Consider the following 21,467-nt stretch of genomic DNA (forward strand, 5'->3'; position numbering starts at 1 on the left):
TTGTCATTAGTATAGCATGATGGAATTTTTCTACAGGTAGGATAGACATGATGTCCAGTGAAATCCCATGAGGGACCTATTTCTATGAACTCCAGAACCATCTCTGTGATGCAATTACCAAGCACTGAGGGAGCTTCCAGGAAAGAGCGATTTGGGGTCAGACTTGTGTCTGGGGTGAACACAGCTCTACCTCTGTTCTTTGTGTCCAGCATATGCAGGATAGAAAAAAAGCTCATTCAGACATCCATGAGTAGAGGAACGAATTTCTATTATCTGAGGCCAACTGGGCTGAAAACTTCCTGTCAAAGATTCCATACATGACTGGTGGAGAGATGGCGATAAGGGAAACTGTCTCCGTGAGGTCACTGTCACTGTGGCCCTTGGGTGGGACAGAAGAATTTTCAGCAGAGATCCAGATTGGTGCAGGTGTCGCTGGGAAGACTGAAGCAGTGACCCCCGCATGTCCTCATGTACCTTGAGCTCCGTGGGAGCATCAGTGAAGCTGCTGTCCCAGAATCAATGAACTGATCAGCTTTGGGGGCTGGCTGGATCCCAGAGATTGTCGGGGACTGAGCTACCCATGGGACAGAGAGTCTCCTTGGGATTCCCGAGCATCAGCCTTGTCCCAGGAGAGCAGGTGTTCAGAGCATGTGCTGGTTGCCCTTGTGACAGGACCCCAGTCACACTGGATGTTGCTGGTGTTTCTGATGATGGGGATTCTGCCTCCTGGGATTCTGACCCTGGTGGTACTGTTTGAGTACATGTTGACTATGATTTCTGGAGAGAAAGAGAAGCTGGGAAACTGAGGAATCTAGGACACTATACACTCAGAGGAGAGGTGTGTGTGTGTGTGTGTGTGTGTGTGTGTGTGTGCATCTGCGTGTGTGTCTGTGTGTGTGTAAGACAGACAGAGAAAGAGAGAGAGAGGAGAGAGAGAGAGAATATGCTCCATGTATCCTCAGGAAGTCTTTCCTTCAGAGGCCAACTATGTAGACAAGTGCACCCCTGTCCCTCTAATGTCCTCTCTCCGCTCCCTGAGTGTTGTTCTCCATGCAAATCCATCACTGGGGCTGGCACTTTAAAGAGCCTCCTGTATACTGGAGCTTGGAGCTAAAGAATGCTAGTGTCTTCAAAGTCACCTCCCTTGCACAAGGATGGAATTTACACAAGGAAGAGGAATTTGGTGCAGATTAGTTCTGATAGGAATTCCATTGAATCATGAATTTGGATCTTGGGGATGGGTCTTCAGTCCATTTTTACCCAACAGATACATATCCCACATCTGTGGGTTCAGGTCTCAGGAAGCACAAGACAGGGGTGACAACACAGTCCCTTCCTCCTGCCCTTCACAGCAGAGCCACCCCCTACTATGCCTCCAAGGTCCCTAGATGCCTCCTTGGCGGTGACCATGAAAGAGTGCCTTTTTTATTTTGGAAGAGGCTAATACATGAGACCTCAATGATTGGAACAAAATTGTGTGGCTGCGTTAGTCTCCTGACGGCCTCGGAAACAAATATTCTCAAAAACAGGAAAATTTGTCATGTCTTGAACTATGGAGCCAATCCTTCCTTTGTTGGCTATGTCAACAGTTACATTTTGTGGAACCTCAGTAAGTTTGAAGGGGGAAAAGTCATTGTACTAATGGCTTTTGTGGGCAAATACTCAAAGGCTGAATGAACCTTCATTTGTCACGAACAGAATAATATTGTTGTCATATTACAGAGATTTACTGAGGCTGGTGGGCGTGAAAACTACAAGCAGAGATGAGAGCAAGAATCAGATGTTGAGCGGATTTCCTGCCAGTCCACTTTCTGCAACTTCTCATCACTAGAGATGAACCCTAGAGAATGGAAATTACTGTAAAATTTTACTTCTCTCTGAAATCCTAACATAGAGATGGGGTTCAGACCTGAAGCACCATAGGGAGAGACTGAAGGCCTGAGGGAGGCAGGAGCAGAGGGGAGAAAGGAACCTGTGTTGGGAGGGGGAAGGGTGAGGTGAGTCTGAAGACGTTGTGACTCACTTTTTGTCAGATGGGTGAAAGAGAAAATTGTGTCTATGACCAAGGTGCTTATTAACATATCGAGTATGGATGTGTCGTCAGTAACACAAGAGTCACAGTTTCTGGCCTGAGATTTGTGGATGAACATGACTGTCTAGTTCACCTTGTCCAGTTGAGACAATCGAACTGTGTGATCTTAGGAACTACATAGGAGTCTCTGCGCCCTGGATCCTGACACAGAGTTTCTGAAATTCTTGTCATTTCCTAAGTGACAAGAGCACTAGAAGCTTCTTCATTGTAATGACATGACTCTGGGTAGGCTTCTGGATGGCTCCTGGATGGGGCTGGTGCCCAGAAAGACCAAGCCTTGATCAGAGGCTGCGAATATTCACCCCCTCATACTTGAGACAGGGAGGGAAGACTGACAGTGCAGTTAATGTCCAATCACGTCTACCCGAATCCTCAATAAAAATGCCAAAGTACAGGGTTTGAAGAGCTTCCGGTTTGGCGAACACATCCACTCCCAGAACAGATGCACCTCAACTCCACAGGGACTGAAGCTCTGGTGCTCGAGACGCTCCCAGACCTAACACTAGGTGTCTCTTCATTATTTGTTTATGTGACCCCTTCATCATATCATTAATGAGCTGACAAAAGGAGTCAGTGTCTCCCTCGGTTCTGTGAGTTGATCTGGCAAATTAATGGAACTCGAGGAGGGAGTCGTGGAAACCTTCTACGTGTAGCCACATTGGACAGAGGGTGCAGGCAATCTACTAGTTGTTGTTGGCATCAAAATGGGGAGCAGCCTCCTGGTGCTGAGCCCTCCCCCTGTGGATCTGACACTATCTCCCCGCAGATAAACTAAGCCTTAAATTCAGTTAAATTGTAGGACACTCACTGTGTGTCCCAAAGAATTTCTAGATGTGGGAAAACAGATATAAAACATATAATTGATGAACATGAGTGTGTGAAGTGAAGTGTTCTGTGAGTAGTAAAGGAGATATCAGTAGAGGGAGAGCCAGAGATTTTGGTTGCAAAATAGTTGTTCTTGTTACTTTTCTCCAGACCCAGGCGCATGTGCAGTTGGCCTCCATTCCCTGATTCGCGTGGAATCCTGGGACACGTGTGCTGTCTCAGGCAAGAGCATCATCTGTGTGTCAGTCCTTCCTCCTCAAGGACAGCTCTCACCATAGAGGACTCTCCTCTACAGGAGCCTCCACAGAAGTTTCCCAATAACAGAGGCTCAGACACAAGGTCTGTGGACCCAGGGGTTTTTGTCTCACTTTCTCCGTATCTGAGTCACTGTGAGAAACCAAAGCTTCTCCCACTGCCATGAGCTGTAGCACAGGAAGAGTCAGCCGTGTTCAGGCTGCGGCCCAGAGAGGACCAGAAGCCCTGCCTTGGCCGAGGCATCTTTGGACCCAGAGAAGCGGCTGGGGACTGCATTGTTGTTTATTTGAGTCTGAGTTGTAGTACAGGAGATACAGAGGAGGGCTCACTGGCTTCTGCTGGAACCAATGTATGTAATAGCTGCCAACACTGAAGCCACTGCTCAAGGTGCAGATGTCTGGCAATTTTCCCGGAGATGCAGACAGGGAGAGCGGCTGGGTCATCACAGGCTGGGACAGGGAACCTGCAAACACAGACACCCTTTGGGAATGCGGCTAGAAATGGAAACCAAAATTCAGGATTCTGAGCAGAGGAGGAATGATGTGGGGAGCACCTGAGTCCATAAGGCCTGTCCCTTCCTGTGCAGTGAAGGAAGAGTAGGAGGAGGAGCAATGTCCAGGCCATGGGGACACAAACCCTGGTGCCCACACTGGGCTGGGCCGCCTCAGGCCTCCTTTTCTCCTCCACCCTCTGCCAAGGAGGGGCTGTGCATGCAAATGAGGTCCATCCAGTGTCCTGCCCAGCCCCTCCCTGAGCCCTGGTGCTGGAGCTCAGCTCACACCACACACTGGGGAGGATGGGGGTGGAACTCCTGCCCGGGGAAACCCTGGAGGTAGCACCTGCTGCGACAACACAAAGCCTCCAGGTCTGGTCTCCTGTGAGTGATTGGTCCTCGCTGACCAGCTGTGTAGGGACCACAGGGCTGTCCCATGGCGCATCCTGTTAATCTCACATGGAAAAAGGAAAAATGAATAAAAAGAACTTTAAGTGGTACATGTTAGTAAGAATACATTAAATACGTAGTTTCTTAGAAGTTACAAAAGTGGCTGTCCTAGAAATACATTGACTGAATAGACCAATTCCAATAAAAACATGGAAAAGGTTATTACGGAAGCACTCCACAGAAATACATTAGGTACAGACGTTTTCACAAGGGACATCTAACAAAACTTCCGAATTTAGATGATTCCAATTTATTTCCTTCATATTTTTTCATAACATAACACGGTATTGAATATTTCTTACTTCTTTTAAAAATGTTATAAAACTCAAAAATACACTTTCAAAATACCTTTCACAAAAAGGAAAAGAATAGAAGAGTATCATGAAATATTGATACAAATATTGAGTACGAAATATTGACAAGGAGACCTCACTACCATATTTACAAATTGATACACCACCATTAAGTGTGATTTATTCCAATGATACAAATTGGGTTACATAATAAGAAAGAGTTTTATATTACACACCATATTATTACATCAAGAGATATGACCATATTGCCCCAATTGGTCTCAAAAGGGCCTTTCACTAGATTCAACACCATATCCTAATAAAACCCACATAAAAATACAGATACATGTATAATATGGTAAAACACACACTCTCGCACACACGGATGATGTAGTCCTGAGGCCCACATCTTAGTTCCTGCAGTAATGAGGAGACAATTTCCACAAAGATCAAGAGCAGGTAAAGGAGATCTTCACCTCTTTTATTTTCAAATTATTCCCCAATAGCTAGAAAATGTAATTAAAAAGCCAAAATCAATGGTTATTACTTAGCATTGATGGCAAAGGACAAGTGGTCATTCTTGAATATCCAGATGGCCGTCGTGGCCTTAGGTTGGCCTGTGTTGCTGTAGCCGTGATGGCAGAGATCTCCTCAGTGAGGACTAGTCGCTGACTGTGACTAGTACTGGTGACACTAAGTAACAGAGACAAGATGGGTGGAACAAGGGCAGCAGAGAGAGGTCTTGTCCCACTTGACTGGGTGAAGAGCCCTGTGCAAAGTGTGGGGCAGTGACCCTGGATCTGAAGTGATTATTTCCTCCCACGCTGGCTGCAGTCTACATGATGTCAGTCATCACATTTATGGGGCTTCTGCCCCACACCCACAATAGTACATAGGTTTTCAGTGCAGAAATTGGGGACCTTTGCTCAAGTGACCAGTTCACCAACAGGTGGATTGTGAGTCTGATGTCACTGCACCTGCTCCTTGAAGAGCTGAGGAAAGGGTAGGTCCTGTGTGATCTCAGGGACTCCTTTTGTAAAATCTGGCAAAGGCTTCCTGTTGAAAGGTTTGAAGAAGAGACTCCAGGACATGGTGGAGACCCCTCAGAGCTCTGTCCCCTGAGGTTCCATGTGGGGATTCTGCCCACAAGCTCTCTCATCTTCTGGGCAGACTCTCCTGAGAGCCCACTTTCTCCTTGGAATTACATTCTAGCTCGTGGTTCTCTATCAGCCTCAAACTTACCAGATGCCATAGAGAAAAAAGACATGATCCACATTGGAATCGGTGTTGGGAAACAGCCAGATCCAGGAGGGCACAGGGCATTGGGGCTCACAGGTGGAAGCAGGTCACACATCAGTGAGGGTACAGTTTGCCTCCTGCCCCTCCGGCCAGCTGAGTGGTTTCTCAGTTGTCTGGCTCAGCCCCTCCCCTCTGCAGGCCCCTGCCACACTGCTCCCCTGCTGCCCTCAGCACCATGTCCTCCAGCTGCTGTGATCCCCTCTGCCCACCAAGCAGAATGTTCTAGGCAGCAGTCTTACTGACATTGTGACCCGAGACTGGAGTAAGAAACGGCCTTTCTAGGTCTCTTATTGGAATGATGACACTCTCACATTTGGAAATGTATCTCACTGGAAAACTAGGATTTATTTCAAAATGTCCATCTCTGCCCAAAATATCCCTGGAATGCACATTGTGTCTTGTGTTTGCAGATACTGCATGTGGTAAATGTAAAGACAATGAAGGGGTGTCGTTGGGCACATATGGAGACAGTGCCCAAGTTCATGTGTGGTGTGCATGGAAATTTGGGACAAAGAACTTCCATCAGAGCTGTGCTACATACGGTGGGGACTATATGGTGAGTCAAATGGTGTCCCTGCAGAGAGCTGGGGGACCCGTGGGTCAGAGGTCAGGGCATGTACCAAGGCCAGAAAAAGAGAGGAGGCTGGTTGTAGGTGACTCTAGTGAATATCCACTCAGAGAGTCAAACAGATGGACCAATGAGCACATGAATCCAACATCTCCAAATGGAACTGGAATGGAAATTCAGAAAATAAACATACCTAGACTAAAACCTGAAGTGGTTTTTACTCATTGTGAATGCACGTGAATGCACATATATTCATATGCCACAATTATAATCACAACAATGCTACCCATGTGCACTTATTAATTCTACAGGACCAGACTTTTCCCTTCACATTGTTATTCCTTATAATCCTGAGAGGTCCTTAGGAATGCCAGGGGAAACCGAGCCCTTGTCTCTTCACGGGCTTGTGACATGGTGCTCTGTGAGGTCCCCGGGTGCCGGTGAGGCAGGGATCTCAGGGTTGGTGTGTCACTTCCCCACACAAGCTCCAAGACTGCTGCCCCATGCTGAGAGGGGATAATCAGCTCCGTCCTCAGCCCAAAGCCCAGGAATGGGCAGGATGGCAGCCCAGTGTGAAAGAGAGGGGGGTGTGGAGCAGGGTGGGGGGATCTCCCACTTGTCCTGGGTAAGGCCTGCCTTCGCCTGTGCAGGGAGTGGGGAGGGTGAGTAGTAGAGGAGCCCAGGTCATGGTAGATACCCAGCTCTGTTGTGCAGATTTAGCTCCCCATAGTATATTTGTAGCTCCAGAAACTTCCATGGGGGTGGAGTGGCTGCACTCAAGTGAACCTTTTCTGTCTGTCTGTCCAGCTTCCCTGCCCAGGGCTTTCACAAGTGGGAGCACACAGAGGAGCAGTTAATGAACTAACCCAGAGATACCGGTGGTCTGGGTGCTGATGATCCCCAGGTCCTGGCAGGTCAGCGTTGTCTAGTGAGCACACTGATGCCTGAAACCCTGGAGGCCCTGTGTGGTGTCCCTGCTGGCAGGGGACAAACAGGATTGTCCCAGCCTTTCCCACATACCCTCAAATACCAAACCATCCCCCCAAAAAACAAATATTTCAGTGAAGAAATGGGCAAAAGACATGAATAGACACTTTTCCAAAGAAGACATCCAGATGGTTAAAGACACATGTAAAAAATGTTCTACATCACCCATCATCAAAGAAATACAAATTCAAACCACAATGAGATACCATCTCACACCAGTCAGAATGGCTAAAATTAACAACTCAGGCAAAAAAAGATATTGGCAAGGATGTGGAGAAAAAGGATCTCACTTGCACTGCTGGTGGGAATGCAAACTGGTGCAGTCACTCTCAAAAACAGTATGGAGGTTCCTCAAAAATCAAAAAATGGAACTACCCATGGATGATGGGCATTGAGGAGGGCACTTGTTGGGATGAGCACTGGATGTTGTATGCAAACCAATTTGGCAATAAGTTATATTTTTTAAAAAAGTGAGTGGGAAAACAGAAAAAAAAAGTACTACCCTACAACCCAGAAATTGCACTACTAGGTATTTGTCCAAGAGATACAAGTGTGCTGTTTCAAAGAGGCACAGGCACCCCAATGTTTCTAGCAGCACTTTCAACAATAGCCAAAGTATAGAAATAGTCCAAATGTTCATCGACAGATGAATGGAAAAAGAAGATGTGGTATATATATACAATGGAGAAGTACTCGGCAATCAAAAGAATGAAATCTTGCCATTTGTAACTATGGGGATGGAACTGGAGGACATTATGCTAAGTGAAATTAGCCAGTCAGAGAAAGAAACATCCTATGACTTCACTCATATCAGCAACTTAAGATACAAACCAGATGAACATAAGGGAAGGGTAGCAAAAATAATATAAAAACAAAGAGGGAGACAAAACATAAGAGACTGTTACATATAGAGAACAAAATGAGGGTTGCTGGCGGGGTTGTGGGGGGGGTGTGGGCTAAATGGGTAAGAGGCATTAAGGAAGACACTTGTTGGGATGAGCGCTGGGTGTTATACATAGGGGATGAATCACTGGAATCTACTCCTGAAATTATTATTGGACTATATGCTAACTAATTTAGATGCAAATAGACGAATAAAGAAATAAATAATACATTAACCAAATACACAAAATACACTAACGGCCTTCAGATCTCATAGTTTCATTTGTCTACAACCTCGCTCCACATTCACAGACAGAAAATGTACACTGTGATAACACAGAGTCTCCCACACACAGAGAACTCAGTCCCACACCCAGAAACTTAGATAATGAGATGGGGGTGGGGAGGACATTTCTACGAGATGACCTAAACACCATTATTATTCACCATCTTTCTGTAAGGTTTAGGCACTACAAGTGAATAAGAAAATCACTAGTTGGATCTCAGCATTGATGGGAATGGACAGGGACTCATTTCAAAGACAAAAGTTTATGATTTAGTCATATATCCACTGGGGTTGGTGCTGCAGGGAGAGAAGACATCATCCCAAAGAGCCAAAAGAACAGTTATTTCTACTGAAGACTAATAAGAGGATTACATAGGTCTGGAAACTTCTAGAAATAGGTAAATGGCCAAGGATGGAGACCCTGGCTTCCTCAGAAGTCAGGTGGGAGCTGAGAACACTGGACCTACGACCCTCAGTCCATGCACTTAGAGACCTTGTGTCTCAACATGATGGGCGAGATGAGCTTTCTGTGTCCTTTGAGACCATTTGTCTAGGAAGGGGCTGCTGTGAGTGACTTTAGGGACAGAAGGGAAGGAGGAGCCCTCACTCCCAGGTGGTGCTGCTGCTCCAGAAGGGAAGGAGGAGCCCTCACTCCCATGGTGGCAGCAGCATGAGCATCAGAAGCAGAAGTCACAGGCTGAACCTGCGCAGCTGCTGGGGCCTCGCCTTCCCAGCAGATGAGAAAGGGGTTCTGCTTTCAGTTCTCATGGGCCTGGCACTCTGTGTGAGCCCACGATGCTGTCCCAGGAGGGGCAGGGACCAGAAGCCTCCTCCTCAGCCCTCAGCCCTCAGCCCTCAGCCCAGGGAAGATCTGGGAGCCAGAGTTGCTAGACATGGAGCTAAGGAGGGAATCAGGATCCACAATGGATCCAACTATCATAAGAGATGAGGATTTAGGGGCAATTAGTGGGAGCTTTTGTTACCAGGACACATAGCGGACACTCCCGATGTGTCCTGACTCAGACAGAGCTGGATTTGTGTTCGTGTTTCTGCTGTGACCTGCCATGGACCCTGTCCTGAGGGCAGCCTGCCTTTGGCACCCAGGAATGTGCTCACTTTGAGAAAATCACACAGTATATTGGTCCGAAAGACAGGCTTCAAGGAGTAATTGCAAAGAATGTGGAAAGACTTTGTAGACATATTGCTTGTGGAGGGTCTCAGACCCTAATTTGTACAAAACAAACAAGGAAGCACATGACTTGGCCAAAAAGTCAGGCCTTCACAGGAAGTCCCATTGCTGTGGGGACAGGAGGTTTTTGTCTCACTTCCCCACAGGCCTGGAGCACTGTGTCAGCACCTTGAGTAACGTCAGCAGACAGGCAGTAATAATCAGCCTCGTCCTCGGCCTGGAGCCCAGTGATGGTCAGGGTGCCTGTGCTGCCAGACTTGGAGCCAGAGAATCGTTCAGGGACCCCTGAGGGTCGTCTGTTATTATCATAGATGAGGAGTTTAGGGGCCTTTCCTGGAAGCTGTTGGTACCAGTTCACACCAACGATACCGATGTTGTTGGCACTTCCAGCGCAGGAGATGGTGACCGTCTGCCCCAGGGCCCCAGACACTGAGGGCGGCTGAGTCAGCACAGACTGGGCCCAGGACCCTGGAAGGGGAGAGACAAAGAGAGCGTGATGCTGGGGTCTAGACACCAGAGGAGAATCCAAGGCCCATGTGTCCTCCCTGGACCACTTCCTCTGTTCCCTCATCTAGTCACCTGTGCAGTGGATGAGGAGGGTGAGGAGAAGAGGGAACCAGGCCATGGTGGAGGTCATCACCGACCCTGCCTTCTGTGGATCCACAGCTGAGCAGATCTCCTCTAATCCCTTCCTTCCCCTTTTCATCCTCTGAGAGAGGGAGGGCCCATCCATGCAAATCAGACCAGCAGCTCTCTGACACTTCACTGACCCTGGGTCAAGTCCCTCTGCCTGAGGATGTCAGGTGGGTTGGACGGGGAGGTGGTCTCTGGGGCCATGCCAGGAGACGGGAGGTCACAGTTTGGAGTCCTGAGCAGAGGGCACAGGCATTGTCCACATACTGGTCCCAGCTCTAATCATGGCCGACCCTCAGAAGCAGGTGACGACCACCCCCTGGTGTCCAGGCCCAGACACAGCATATGTGACATGGTGAGCAGATCTCATCAGAGTTCCTGCCTTCCCACTGCTCTGTCCACCATCCCCTTCCTTCGGGACAGGCCAGGTGTCCCCTGTGTGGCCTCCCATCCCCTGAGGACACACTGTGTTCTCCTCTGGCTCCACATAGTGAGTCTGTCCACAGCGCCCTTGGCTATTATTGACGGGGCAGGACTGGCGTGGTGACTCTTGTACAACCATACAGAGGATGATCAAGGCCACAGCAGCGATGGGTCCACATTGACACATGGCCAGTTCTGTGCAGGAGGCCGATTTCTTCCCCCTTCCCGGCTTCCTCCCTGGTCTCAGAGTTCTCCTTTCCCAGAAGCTCCCTCAGCGCTGAGGACACAGGGACACCTTTTCTCCAGGTTGTGGGTAGAAGCCCACATCCCTCGTGTGCATCCCTACAGGGTTCCACACTGAAAATCTTTGTCAGCTGTCACTCTTGCCACCTCACATCACATACTGGGGATGATGGAGGTTGGCTTCACCCCTGGGGAGACCCCTGCAAGGAAGCACCTGTTGAGACAACACGTATGTCCTTGTTCAAGTGGGGACTCTGCCACACCAGAAGGGTCACAGCTGCTGAGTCTTCCTCAGGAAGTACAGGGCCCAGTTCCCAGTCCCAGGTTCCTTTTCCTGTATGGTCCTCACTGAGCCCCTGTGTAGGGACACCATGGCAGTCCCACAGCGCCCCCTCCTGGCTGAAGGGCACACACCCCACTATGTTTTCACAGCCCTGAGAGCCCAGCGGGTTTCCTCACTTCTGTTTATTCACACATCATTGAGCTGAATGTTGGATAATGTGACCCTATAGTGCTGCCCATGTTCAATGCAGTATTTTTCAGTTTCCAAAGAAGCCCTAGTCCATAGGATTTGGAGGCATTTACCTCAATTCAATGGTAAATTGCCAGTTCTTTGCAGAAGATACTCCAGACCTCACGTCCCTCCTCTGGCCTACAATTGAGAATATGTCTATCTCGTGAATATTTGAAAACTCCTGTGCGTTAAAGCAATGGATTCCAACTACTGTCCATTAAATTGAGTATTATGTTAATCTTCTATATTTTTAGGTAATTTCCTTGACTTACTACCTTAAGAAGAAAAAGGAAAACGGTGAATTTATATTTGATGAAGTCGTATTTAACAAGTGTCATTTTTTGTTTTTCTCTTGTTTTTTCATGGGTTATCCTGACAGTGTCTTGTCCAAACGTTTTTATAAAACCCAAGATCCTGAATATTTTCTCCTTTTATGTTTACAGCTTATGTTTACACTTATTTCTATTATACTTTTAGTAATTTTTTAATATATATAAAGTGAGTTTTAAGAATGATTCATTTCTCTCTCAGGATATCCAATTGTTCTGTGGCCATTTGTCCAAAAGTCCATCCTTTCTCCTTGGAAAGGCTTCTTCTACTTTGTAAAAGAAAAAAAGTGTTTATCCTTCATTCTGTGGGTCCGTTTCTGGGTTTTATGTTCTGTTATCTTGGCCACTGTGTCTTTCCTCTATCCATACCACCCTGACTTGCTAGGACAGGAACTGAATTACACTTTTATCCAATTTGGGAAGAACTGGCATATTTACTATAATGAGTCTTCTAATCCATGAACAGAACTTATCTTTCCTTGTTTTAGATCCACTTTGATTACATTTACCAGCATTGTCCAGATTTCAGCACCTGTGGCCTATACTTGTTTTGTGAAATATGCCCCGAAATAGTTCATCGAGTGGTTTTAAGGATTTTTTTTATTATTTTCACCTGTTTATTGCTAGTGCGTATACATCTATATGATTTTTCTATGTTGATCTTTATTCTAAAATGTTTCCAAAAGTATTTATTAGTCTTTGAATTTATATATTGGCATAATTAATTGTAGCTTCCTTTGTAGATTTCCGGTAGGTCTCTCTCTCACCTGAAATGGGACAATTGTCTCTTGTTCTTCTTCATCGGAATGCCTCTCATTGTTTGTCTTGTCTTATGGTTCTGACAGACACATCCAGTCCTATGTGGAACAGCAGTGTTGAGATAGGACATGGTGGCCTTGCTCCCTACCCGAGGTGGGAAAGCTTTCAGTGCTTCATCTCTGTGTGTGTTCACCGAAGGGAAGGTGTTTTATAGTTTTCTTTACCAAACTGAAGCTGTACTCTTCTATATTTTGTTCTCTGAAAACTTTTATCACTCTCATTCATATACTCATTCATTCTTTTCCATGAGCACAAATAGGCCTTGAGCTGTGCAGGAAGTGGAAGAGAATTCATCCTACCTGAGAGAGTGAGGGAGACGCTTTCATCGGTCTTTCTTTTTTAATTTTTTTAATCTTTATACATATTTGAGAGAGAGACAGATGGAACCCAAGTGGGGAAAGAGCGGAGAGAGAGGGAGAAAGAATGGGAAGCAGGCTGGAGGCTCCGAGGTGTCAGCAGAGAGCCCGACATGGGACTTGAACTCAGTAGGCATGAGATCATGACCTGAACCGAAGTCAGATATTTAACTGACGGAGCCACCCAGGGGCCGCTGGGGTGGGCCTCTGACGTCCCTGATTGTTGGCCAAAACCACATGGATTATTCCATTCTATCCCACATACCTTCACACCCCGAAAACATCCTGTCCTCTGTGACAAAACTGGCACCCCAGTTAGAGGCCCGTGGTTATCTGGACCCTCGTTACTGAGCTGCTCCTGATGGCCGTCAGGTGCTGGGTCCACAGCTCTGGGCTCACCCGTGTAGTTCATACACGTGCCCACAGCACCCCTTTTTGTCACATTACAGGTGACAAAGCATGTGAAAGGCAATGTGAGTATCGCGCCTGGGGGAAGGGAAGGTCCTCTTGACTCCTGCCACTTCCACGGCCCCCTCCTCACTCCTGGGGTAGATCCCTCACCTCAGGGCCCATGACTAGGCTGCAACCTTCTCACCCGCCCCCACCCCTCCATTCCCTACAGCTTGTGGGAGTGGGGGAGTCCATCAACAAGGACCACAGGGGAAGGGATAGGAAAGAGGCAGCTCTGCCTTGTCAGAAAGACAGAGGTGGCTCCCTGGGACCCACCTCTCAGCACAGCTCTTCCAGCAGGACCCGAGCCTGGACCTCTGACCTCAGGAGGAGGGGTCTGACGGGGACACAGTCAATAGCCTCTGGCTGGTCCCCTCCTCACACTCCCCTCTGGCTCCTTGACCACATATGCAGCACTGAGACATGATCCCACACGTCAGATTCGGGGGGTTCCTGTCAACCCCTCCAATGTTCCAGGTCCACCTCACTAACTCACCCTTGTTCACTCTCCAGAAACATCTTATGTGTTGCTATTCATATTTCTTTGTCCTCTTTCTCTCCCAGGACATTTTCAGCAACATGAGGACGTAGATTGTCCCTAGTGCACTCACGCTGAACCTAAGCCCAAGGGTCATGCCTGGCACAAACTTGGTGATCACCAGAGGGTGTGCAGGGACTGATCTCTGTACAGTCATCTATCCTGATCAGGAACACATGGAATCTGCCTGCTTCTGACCCAACGGGGACTCAATTCCCAGGACAGCCTGCCCCCAGGTGTGCAGTAAATCCTGCCCAATGGAAGAAAATCAGACAATGTTTTGCAGAGTCGGGCTGGGTTTATGGGCACAATTTGAGAGAACAAGGGCACTATTTCTAGACGAAATTCCCTAGCCTTGTCTAAGACTCCACTATTAGAAGAAATGAACAAAGAAGCAGCAGTGTCGGCCAAGGGGTGTGAGCTGCACAGGAAGTCCCATTGCTGAGGGGACAGCAGGTTTGGGTGTCCCTTCCCCACAGGCCTGGAGCAGTGTGTGAGCTTTGAGACTGTGGTCCCACACTGAGCAGTAATAATCAGCCTCATCCTCAGCCTAGAGGCTAGAGATGCTCAGGGAGGCTACGTCCCCTGACCTGGAGCCTGAGAATCTGGACAGGACCCCCGCAGGCCAAGCACTGCTACCATAGATGACAACGTTGGGGACACTGCCTGGGAGCTGCTGGTACCAGGACACACCTCCAGCCCCAACATTGCTGCTGCTTCTGGTACAAGAGGTGGTAACAGTCTTATTCACAGGCTTGGACACTTCAGATGGCTGAGTCACCACCGACTGGGCCCAGGACACTGCAAGTCAGAAGAGAGACACGGGGTGAGAGAGAGGGGTCAGTGGACAGGGCCCATACATGGTTCCACAGTCCTCTCATCTCCAGCCCTGATCCCAGCCTCCAGCCACCTGTGCAGTGAGCCAGCAGTGTGAGCAAGAGAGGAGCCCAGGCCATGGTGGAGACCCCTGCTCAGCAGTGTGTCCTCAATGCCCCTCAGCTGGGCTCCCAGAGTCTCTCTTATTACCTCCAGCAGCCCAAGGGGAGGGAGAGACCCTTCATGCAAACCAGCCCCCTCCCCCTCGCTGGCCAGCCCCAGCCTGAACCCTGAACCTGACCCTTGTCTGGAAATCTCACCCCAGGAGGGGATGGAGCGAAAACTGTGGGGCCTGACCTGGGGCTCCCCAAGGGCCTGAGAGCACCCACATGCTAAGCCACAGTGAAAACCAGAGCCAGGTGGCTCCCAGCTGGGATCACAGCACACAAGGCTCAGAGACAGGTCACAGCGCCCCCTGCTGCCCGAGACCCAGACATGCCCATATGTTTGGTCTTGCCCACAAAATACTTAAAAACATCAATAGACTTTATGATTTATTGTCAGAGAAGAATTTAGTAGAATTTCCAGCGTTCCCAAATACACCAACCCCCTCCACCACCTTGTCTTTCCCATCATCCAACCCTAGCATGAGTGTGGTCACTTGTTATACACCATGAACCAACACTGACAAGTCATTGTCACCCAAAGTCTATATTTACAACAGCAAAGCTCACTCTTGACGTTGTTCATTCAATAGGTCAAGATCTATACACTGATATATGTCCATTTTAGAATCATACAGAGCACTTTCTCTGCCACAAAAACCTCTGTGCTCCAGCTGTGCATCCCTCCCTATGCTCAACCCCTTGCAACCACTGATGCTTTTATTGTCTAGATAGATTTGTCTCTTTGGAGAATGTTACATGCTTGGAGTCACACAGCGTGCAGCCATTACACGTTGGCTGCTTTCATTTAGCAACGTGCAACAAAATGTCTTCTGTGTCTTTTTATGTCTTGGTGCCTCATATCTTTGTAGCTTTGATCAATTTTCTATCGTTGGGGTTTACTCACCTGTCACCTCCTGAAAGGCATTGCGATTGGCTGCTGCCAGGTATGGACAGTTATGCATAAAGCCGCTGTCAACATACTTGTGCAGGGTTTTTTTGTACACATTGTTTTTAACTCCTTTAGGTAAATGCAAAGATGCATGATCCCTGGATGTTAAAGCAAGACAATGATCCTGAGTTTTGTTTGTTTGGTTTTTGTTTTTTGGGTTTAAAAAATTTTTTTTTCATTACATCCAACTTACTTAGCAATAATCATGATTTCGGCAGTAGGATCCAGTGGTTCATCCCTATATAGAACAGGCCGTGCTCATCCCCACAAATGTCTTCTTAATGCCCCTTGTCCATTTAGCCTATCCCACTTCCCACAACACCTCCAGCAACCCTCAGGTTGTTCTCTATATTTAAGAGCCTCTTATTTTTTGTCTCCCTCCCTGTTTTTATATTGTTTTAGCTTCCCTTCCCTTGTGTTCATCTGTTCTGTATCTTACATTCCCCATATGAGTGAAATCATATTATATTGGTGATTCTCTGGCTAACTTCGCTTGGCATACCACCCTCTAGTTCCATCCACGTTTGTTGCAAATGGCAAGAATTCAGAGAATGTTCAGTTTTAAAAGAAATTGCCAAAATCTTTTCCAAAGTAGCTGTACCATCCTGAGTTCCCCTCACCAATGAAATAGAGTTCCATTGTTCCATATCCTGGCCAGACGTTGGTGTCATCTGTGGTTTTGATTTTGGCCATTCTAATGGGAATGTAATACTATGTCATTGCTGTGTTTTTGTGCAATTTCTTCCTGACATATGATGTTGAACAGCTTTTCTCAAGCTTATTTATATCACATGAATGTCACCTTTGTGGAGATAATCTGCATTTTTAAAATTGACATTCTTTCTTTACTATTGTGAAGTCTTATCTTTTAAATTAAAAACAAACAAATAGTTCTCTCCTTAAATCACCTTCCATTTGCAGTAGAAAGGATATGTATAAAGAAGTCTATGCCCTACATTTCCTCGTTATTGCAATCGTTTGTTAGATGCAAATATATGTCACAGTATTTTGTGAATTCCCTGAAATAAGAAGAGATGTATCCAAAGGGAGTCTTTACTCCCCATCACGGATGGTGAACATCTTCACGGATGATGAACATCTACCGAAGGACTCTCAAAACACCCTGAACAGAGTTTCAGAGTAGATGGAGGAGCCATTCTCCAGCCTACCTTCTTATAAGTATCAGACTCTCCTCGTCCCCATCACTTTCTGAGCAGCAGTCACTAAAATGGAGATGTTGTCCACAGAGAATATGGGGGGCCCTCACAGGGTCACCAGCTGCCCAAGAGGAAAAATGAATAAAGGTGAAGAGGGAGAACTTTTGTTGTAATACAGAGGCAACAAGTTCATCCCCTTTTATGATGAGCCTGGGACTGGGAAGGCCTTTTAGATTCTGAGAGGGGGTCAGAAGGAAAAATCATGGAACCATGAATCAGTCCGCCATTGCATGCAGGCTTCCTTTGCAAAAGTTAGTGACCTTGACTAATCCCATTCAACAGGTTTCTTTCTAGTTCTGTCGATTTTTTTCTTCACTCTGCAGAAGCTTTTTATTTTGATGTAGTCCCAATAGTGTAATTTTTTCTTTGATTTCCCTTGCCTGAGGAGATAGCCCCAGAATAATGTTGCTACGGCCAAAGTCAGAGAGATAACTGCCAGTTCTCTCTAGAACTGTTATGGTTTCAGGCCTCACATTTAGGTCTTTAATCCACTTTGTGTTCATTTTTGTGTATGATGAAAGAAAGTGGTCTGGTTTCATTCTTTTACATGTAGCTGTCCAGTTTTCCCAGCACCATTTGTTGACAAGACTCTCTTTTTCCCATTACTTATTCTTGCCTACTTTGTCAGACATTGATTAGTCATATTATGTGGGCTTATTTCTGGGTTTTCTATTCTGTTTCATTTATTGTGTTGTCTTCTTTTGTGCCAGTACCTTACGGTCTCAATTACTACAGTGTTCTAATATAAATGGAAATCTGGAATGATGATACCTCCAGTTTTGGTTTTCTTTTTCAAGACTGTTTCACTATTTGGGAACTTTTGTGGTTGCACACAAATTTTAGGACTTTTCTAGTTCTGGGAAAAAGGCTTTTGGCATTTTGATAGGAATTGCCTTCAATCTGCAGATCGATTTGGGTAGTATAAACATTTTAACAATATTTGTTCTACCAATCCATGAGCAGGGATGTTTGTTCATTTCTTGTGTCATCTTCAATTTCTTTCATCAATGCTTTATAGTTTTCATGGTAAAAGTCTTTCACCCCTTCGGTTAAGTTTCTTCTTGGGTATCTTATTATTCTTGGTTCAATTTTCAATGGGATTGATTTCTTAATTTCTCTTTCTGTGGCTTCATTATCAGTGTATAGAAATGCAACAGAGTTCTGTACATTGATTTTGTATCCTGTGACTTTACGGACTTTATTTCTTGGTTCTGACAGTTTTTTGGTGGAATCTTTAGAATTTTATATATACAGGCAGGCTGTTCGGAAATTGGCTGTGTAGGAAGATGCTGGGCTCACCGCGTCCTGCTGATCACTTAGATTCCACCCACATCTGCTAAATAACCCATAAAACGACCAGAAGACTAGCAGAATGGACTCTCCAGAGTCAAGCGTATACAAGTGGGTCACGGAAGAGGGTAGGAAGGGTGGAGAGGTGGTGCGCAATACACGGATTGGTGGGAGGGATCCGGGGCAGAGAGGGGGCAGCGCGCCGGACAAGGCAGAGCCCCCAAGGGTGGCTTGCAAAAGCAGAGGGGCCAGATTCCATGAGTTCTGACAGCCAGCCGGACTTGACATCTGGAATGTTAAAAGTCAACAACCCTGCTAGGAGAGCGAGAGGTCAAAAGGACACTGGGAGGGAGAGGTGTTGAGCCCCAGAAGACAGAGCTCAGCTCCGCAGGGAACAAATGCTCTGGCCAGCGCCATCTCCCTCTCCCATCCTCAGCCGAACTCCCAAAGGGAACCACTTGCCGTCACCGAACTTGTTTGCACCGCGCAAACACCCAACGCTGTGCTTCTGTGGGTCCATCCCTTGGACGGGTCTGCCTGCTTCCCTCCTGGTGCTGCAGAACCCCTCCTGCAGGGGATCACTGACAGCAAACTGAGCTGAGCCTGCCCCTCCCACCCAGGTGCACCTTGCAGATCCACCCGGGCTAATACGCCAGATCCCATACAAGCAGCACCGCAAGCCTGGCAGTGTGCAAGTAGCCCAGACTGGGGCCACACCACCCCGCAGTGAGTCCTGCCCCAGGCAGAGGGGAAGATAAGGTACACACCAGTCTGACTGTGATGCCAGCAGTTGACTAGGAACAGACATTGGGTGTGACTACGGCCCCGCCCACCAACACGTTACTCCAGACATTACAGGGGAAGTTCCCTGCAGTTCTGTGCCACCCCACGGACTATCCAAAAGGACAAAATGGAAGAATTCTCCTCAAAAGAAACTCCAGGAAGGAGCGACAGCTAACAAATTGATCAAAAACTGTTTCAGCAATATAATGGAACATGAATTTAAAATACTAGTCATAAAATTAATCACAGGGCTTGAAAAAAGCAAAGAGGACAGCAGAGAAGCTATGGCTACACACATCGAGGGACTAAGAAACAGTCACGAGGAGCTAAAAAATGCTATAAATGAGGTGCAAAATAAAATGGAGGCGACCACAGCCCGGATTGAAGAGGCAGAGGATAGAATAGGTGAATTAGAAGATAAAATTATGGAAAAAGAGGAAGCTGAGAAAAAGAGAGATAAAAAAATCCAGGAGTATGAGGGGAGAATTAGAGAACTAAGTGATGCAATCAAACGGAACAATATCCATATTATAGGAATTCCAGAAGAGGAAGAGAGAAAGGGGCTGAAGGTGTACTTGAACAACACACAGCTGAGAACTGCCCTGATCTGGGGAAGGAAAAAGGCACTGAAATCCAAGAGGCACAGAGAACTCCCTTCAGACGTAATTTGAATCGATCTTCTGCCCAACGTATCCTAGTGAAACTGGCAAAATACAAGGATAAAGAGAAAATTCTGAAAGCAGCTAGAGATAAACATACTCTAACATATCAATGGAGACCGATAAGACTAGTGACAGATCTATCTACTGAACCTTGGCAGGCCAGAAAGGAATGGCAGGAAATCTTCAATGTGATGAACAGAAAAAATATGCAGCTGAGAATCCTTTATCCAGCAGGTCTGTCATTCAGAATAGAAGGAGAGATAAAGGTTTTCCCAAACAAACAAAAACTGTAGGAATTCATCCCCACTAAACCAGCCCTACAAGAGATCCTAAGGGGGATGCTGTGAGAGAAATGTTGCAAGGACCACAAAGTACCAGAGACAAAACTCCAAGCATGAAACCTACAGACACCACAATGACTCTAAACCCTTATGTTTCTATAATGACATTGAACGTAAATGGACTAAATGCTCCAACCAAAAGACATAGGGTAGCAGAATGGATAAAAAAACAAGACCCATCTATTTGCTGTCTACAAGAGTCTCATTTTAGACCTGAGGACACCTTCAGATCGAATGTGAAGGGATGGAGAACTATCATGCTGCTGGAAGTCAAAAGTAAGCTGGAGTAGCCATGCTTATATCAGACAAACTAGACTTTAAATTAAAGGCTGTAACAAGAGATGAAGAAGGGCATTATATTATAATTACAGAGTGTATACATCAGGAAGAGCTAACAATGATAAATTTCTATGCACTGAATACGGGAGCCCCCAAATATATAAAACAATTCATCACAAACATAAGCAACCTAATTGAGAAGAATGTGGTAATTGCAGGGGACTTTAATACTCCACTTACAACAATGGATAGGTCATCTAGGCATAGGATCAATAAAGGAACAAGGGCGCTGAATGACACATTGGATCAGATGGACTTGACAGATATATTTAGAACTCTGCATCCCAAAGCAACAGACTATACTTTCTTCTCGAGTGCACATGGAACATTCTCCAAGATCTATCACATACTGGGTCACAAAATGGCCCTTCATAAGTATAAAAGAATTCAGATCATACCATGCATACTTTCAGACCACAATGCTATGAAGCTTGAAATCCACCACAAGAAAAAGTCTGGAAAACCTCCGAAAGCATGGAGGTTAAAGATCACCCTACTAAAGAATGAAGGGGTCCGGGTGCCTGGGTGGCGCAGTCGGTTAAGCGTCCGACTTCAGCCAGGTCACGATCTTGCGGTCCGTGAGTTCGAGCCCCGCGTCAGGCTCTGGGCTGATGGCTCGGAGCCTGGAGCCTTTTTCCGATTCTGTGTCTCCCTCTCTCTCTGCCCCTCCCCCGTTCATGCTCTGTCTCTCTCTGTCCCGAAAATAAATAAAAACGTTGAAAAAAAAATTAAAAAAAAAAAAAAGAATGAAGGGGTCAACCAGGCAATTAGAGAAGAAATCAAAAACTATATGGAAGCAAATGAAAATGAAAATGCAACAATCCAAACGCTTTGGGATGCAGCAAAGGCAGTCTTGAGAGGAAAACACATTGCAATCCAGGCCTATCTCCAGAAGTAAGAAAACTCCCAAATACAAAATCTAACAGCACACCTAGGGGAAATAGAAGCAGAACAGCAAAGACACCCCAAACCCAGCAGA

At 46.6% G+C, this 21,467-nt stretch overlaps 2 protein-coding genes and 1 gene segment (V, D, J or C); all 3 read right to left on the reverse strand.

The window, feature by feature from the left end:
- LOC123587588 (immunoglobulin lambda-1 light chain-like) overlaps positions 1-10,304 on the reverse strand; it is an 824,513-nt gene extending 814,209 nt beyond the window's left edge. Inside the window, exons 1-2 of the mRNA XM_045457486.1 lie at positions 10,199-10,304; positions 9,788-10,087 (exon numbers count right to left, since the gene is read on the reverse strand). Of these exons, the coding sequence (XP_045313442.1) occupies positions 9,788-10,087; positions 10,199-10,256 (358 nt within the window). The 5' untranslated portion in view covers positions 10,257-10,304. The remainder of the gene's footprint in view (positions 1-9,787; positions 10,088-10,198) is intronic.
- LOC123587584 (immunoglobulin lambda-1 light chain-like) overlaps positions 1-21,467 on the reverse strand; it is an 876,584-nt gene that overhangs the window by 842,354 nt on the left and 12,763 nt on the right. The gene's annotated exons all lie outside the window — the stretch shown is intronic.
- Positions 1-21,467, reverse strand: part of LOC123587586 — a 1,001,573-nt gene that overhangs the window by 819,096 nt on the left and 161,010 nt on the right.

This window comes from Leopardus geoffroyi, chromosome D3 (genome assembly GCF_018350155.1).
Source record: "Leopardus geoffroyi isolate Oge1 chromosome D3, O.geoffroyi_Oge1_pat1.0, whole genome shotgun sequence".
Taxonomy (NCBI): domain Eukaryota; kingdom Metazoa; phylum Chordata; class Mammalia; order Carnivora; family Felidae; genus Leopardus; species Leopardus geoffroyi.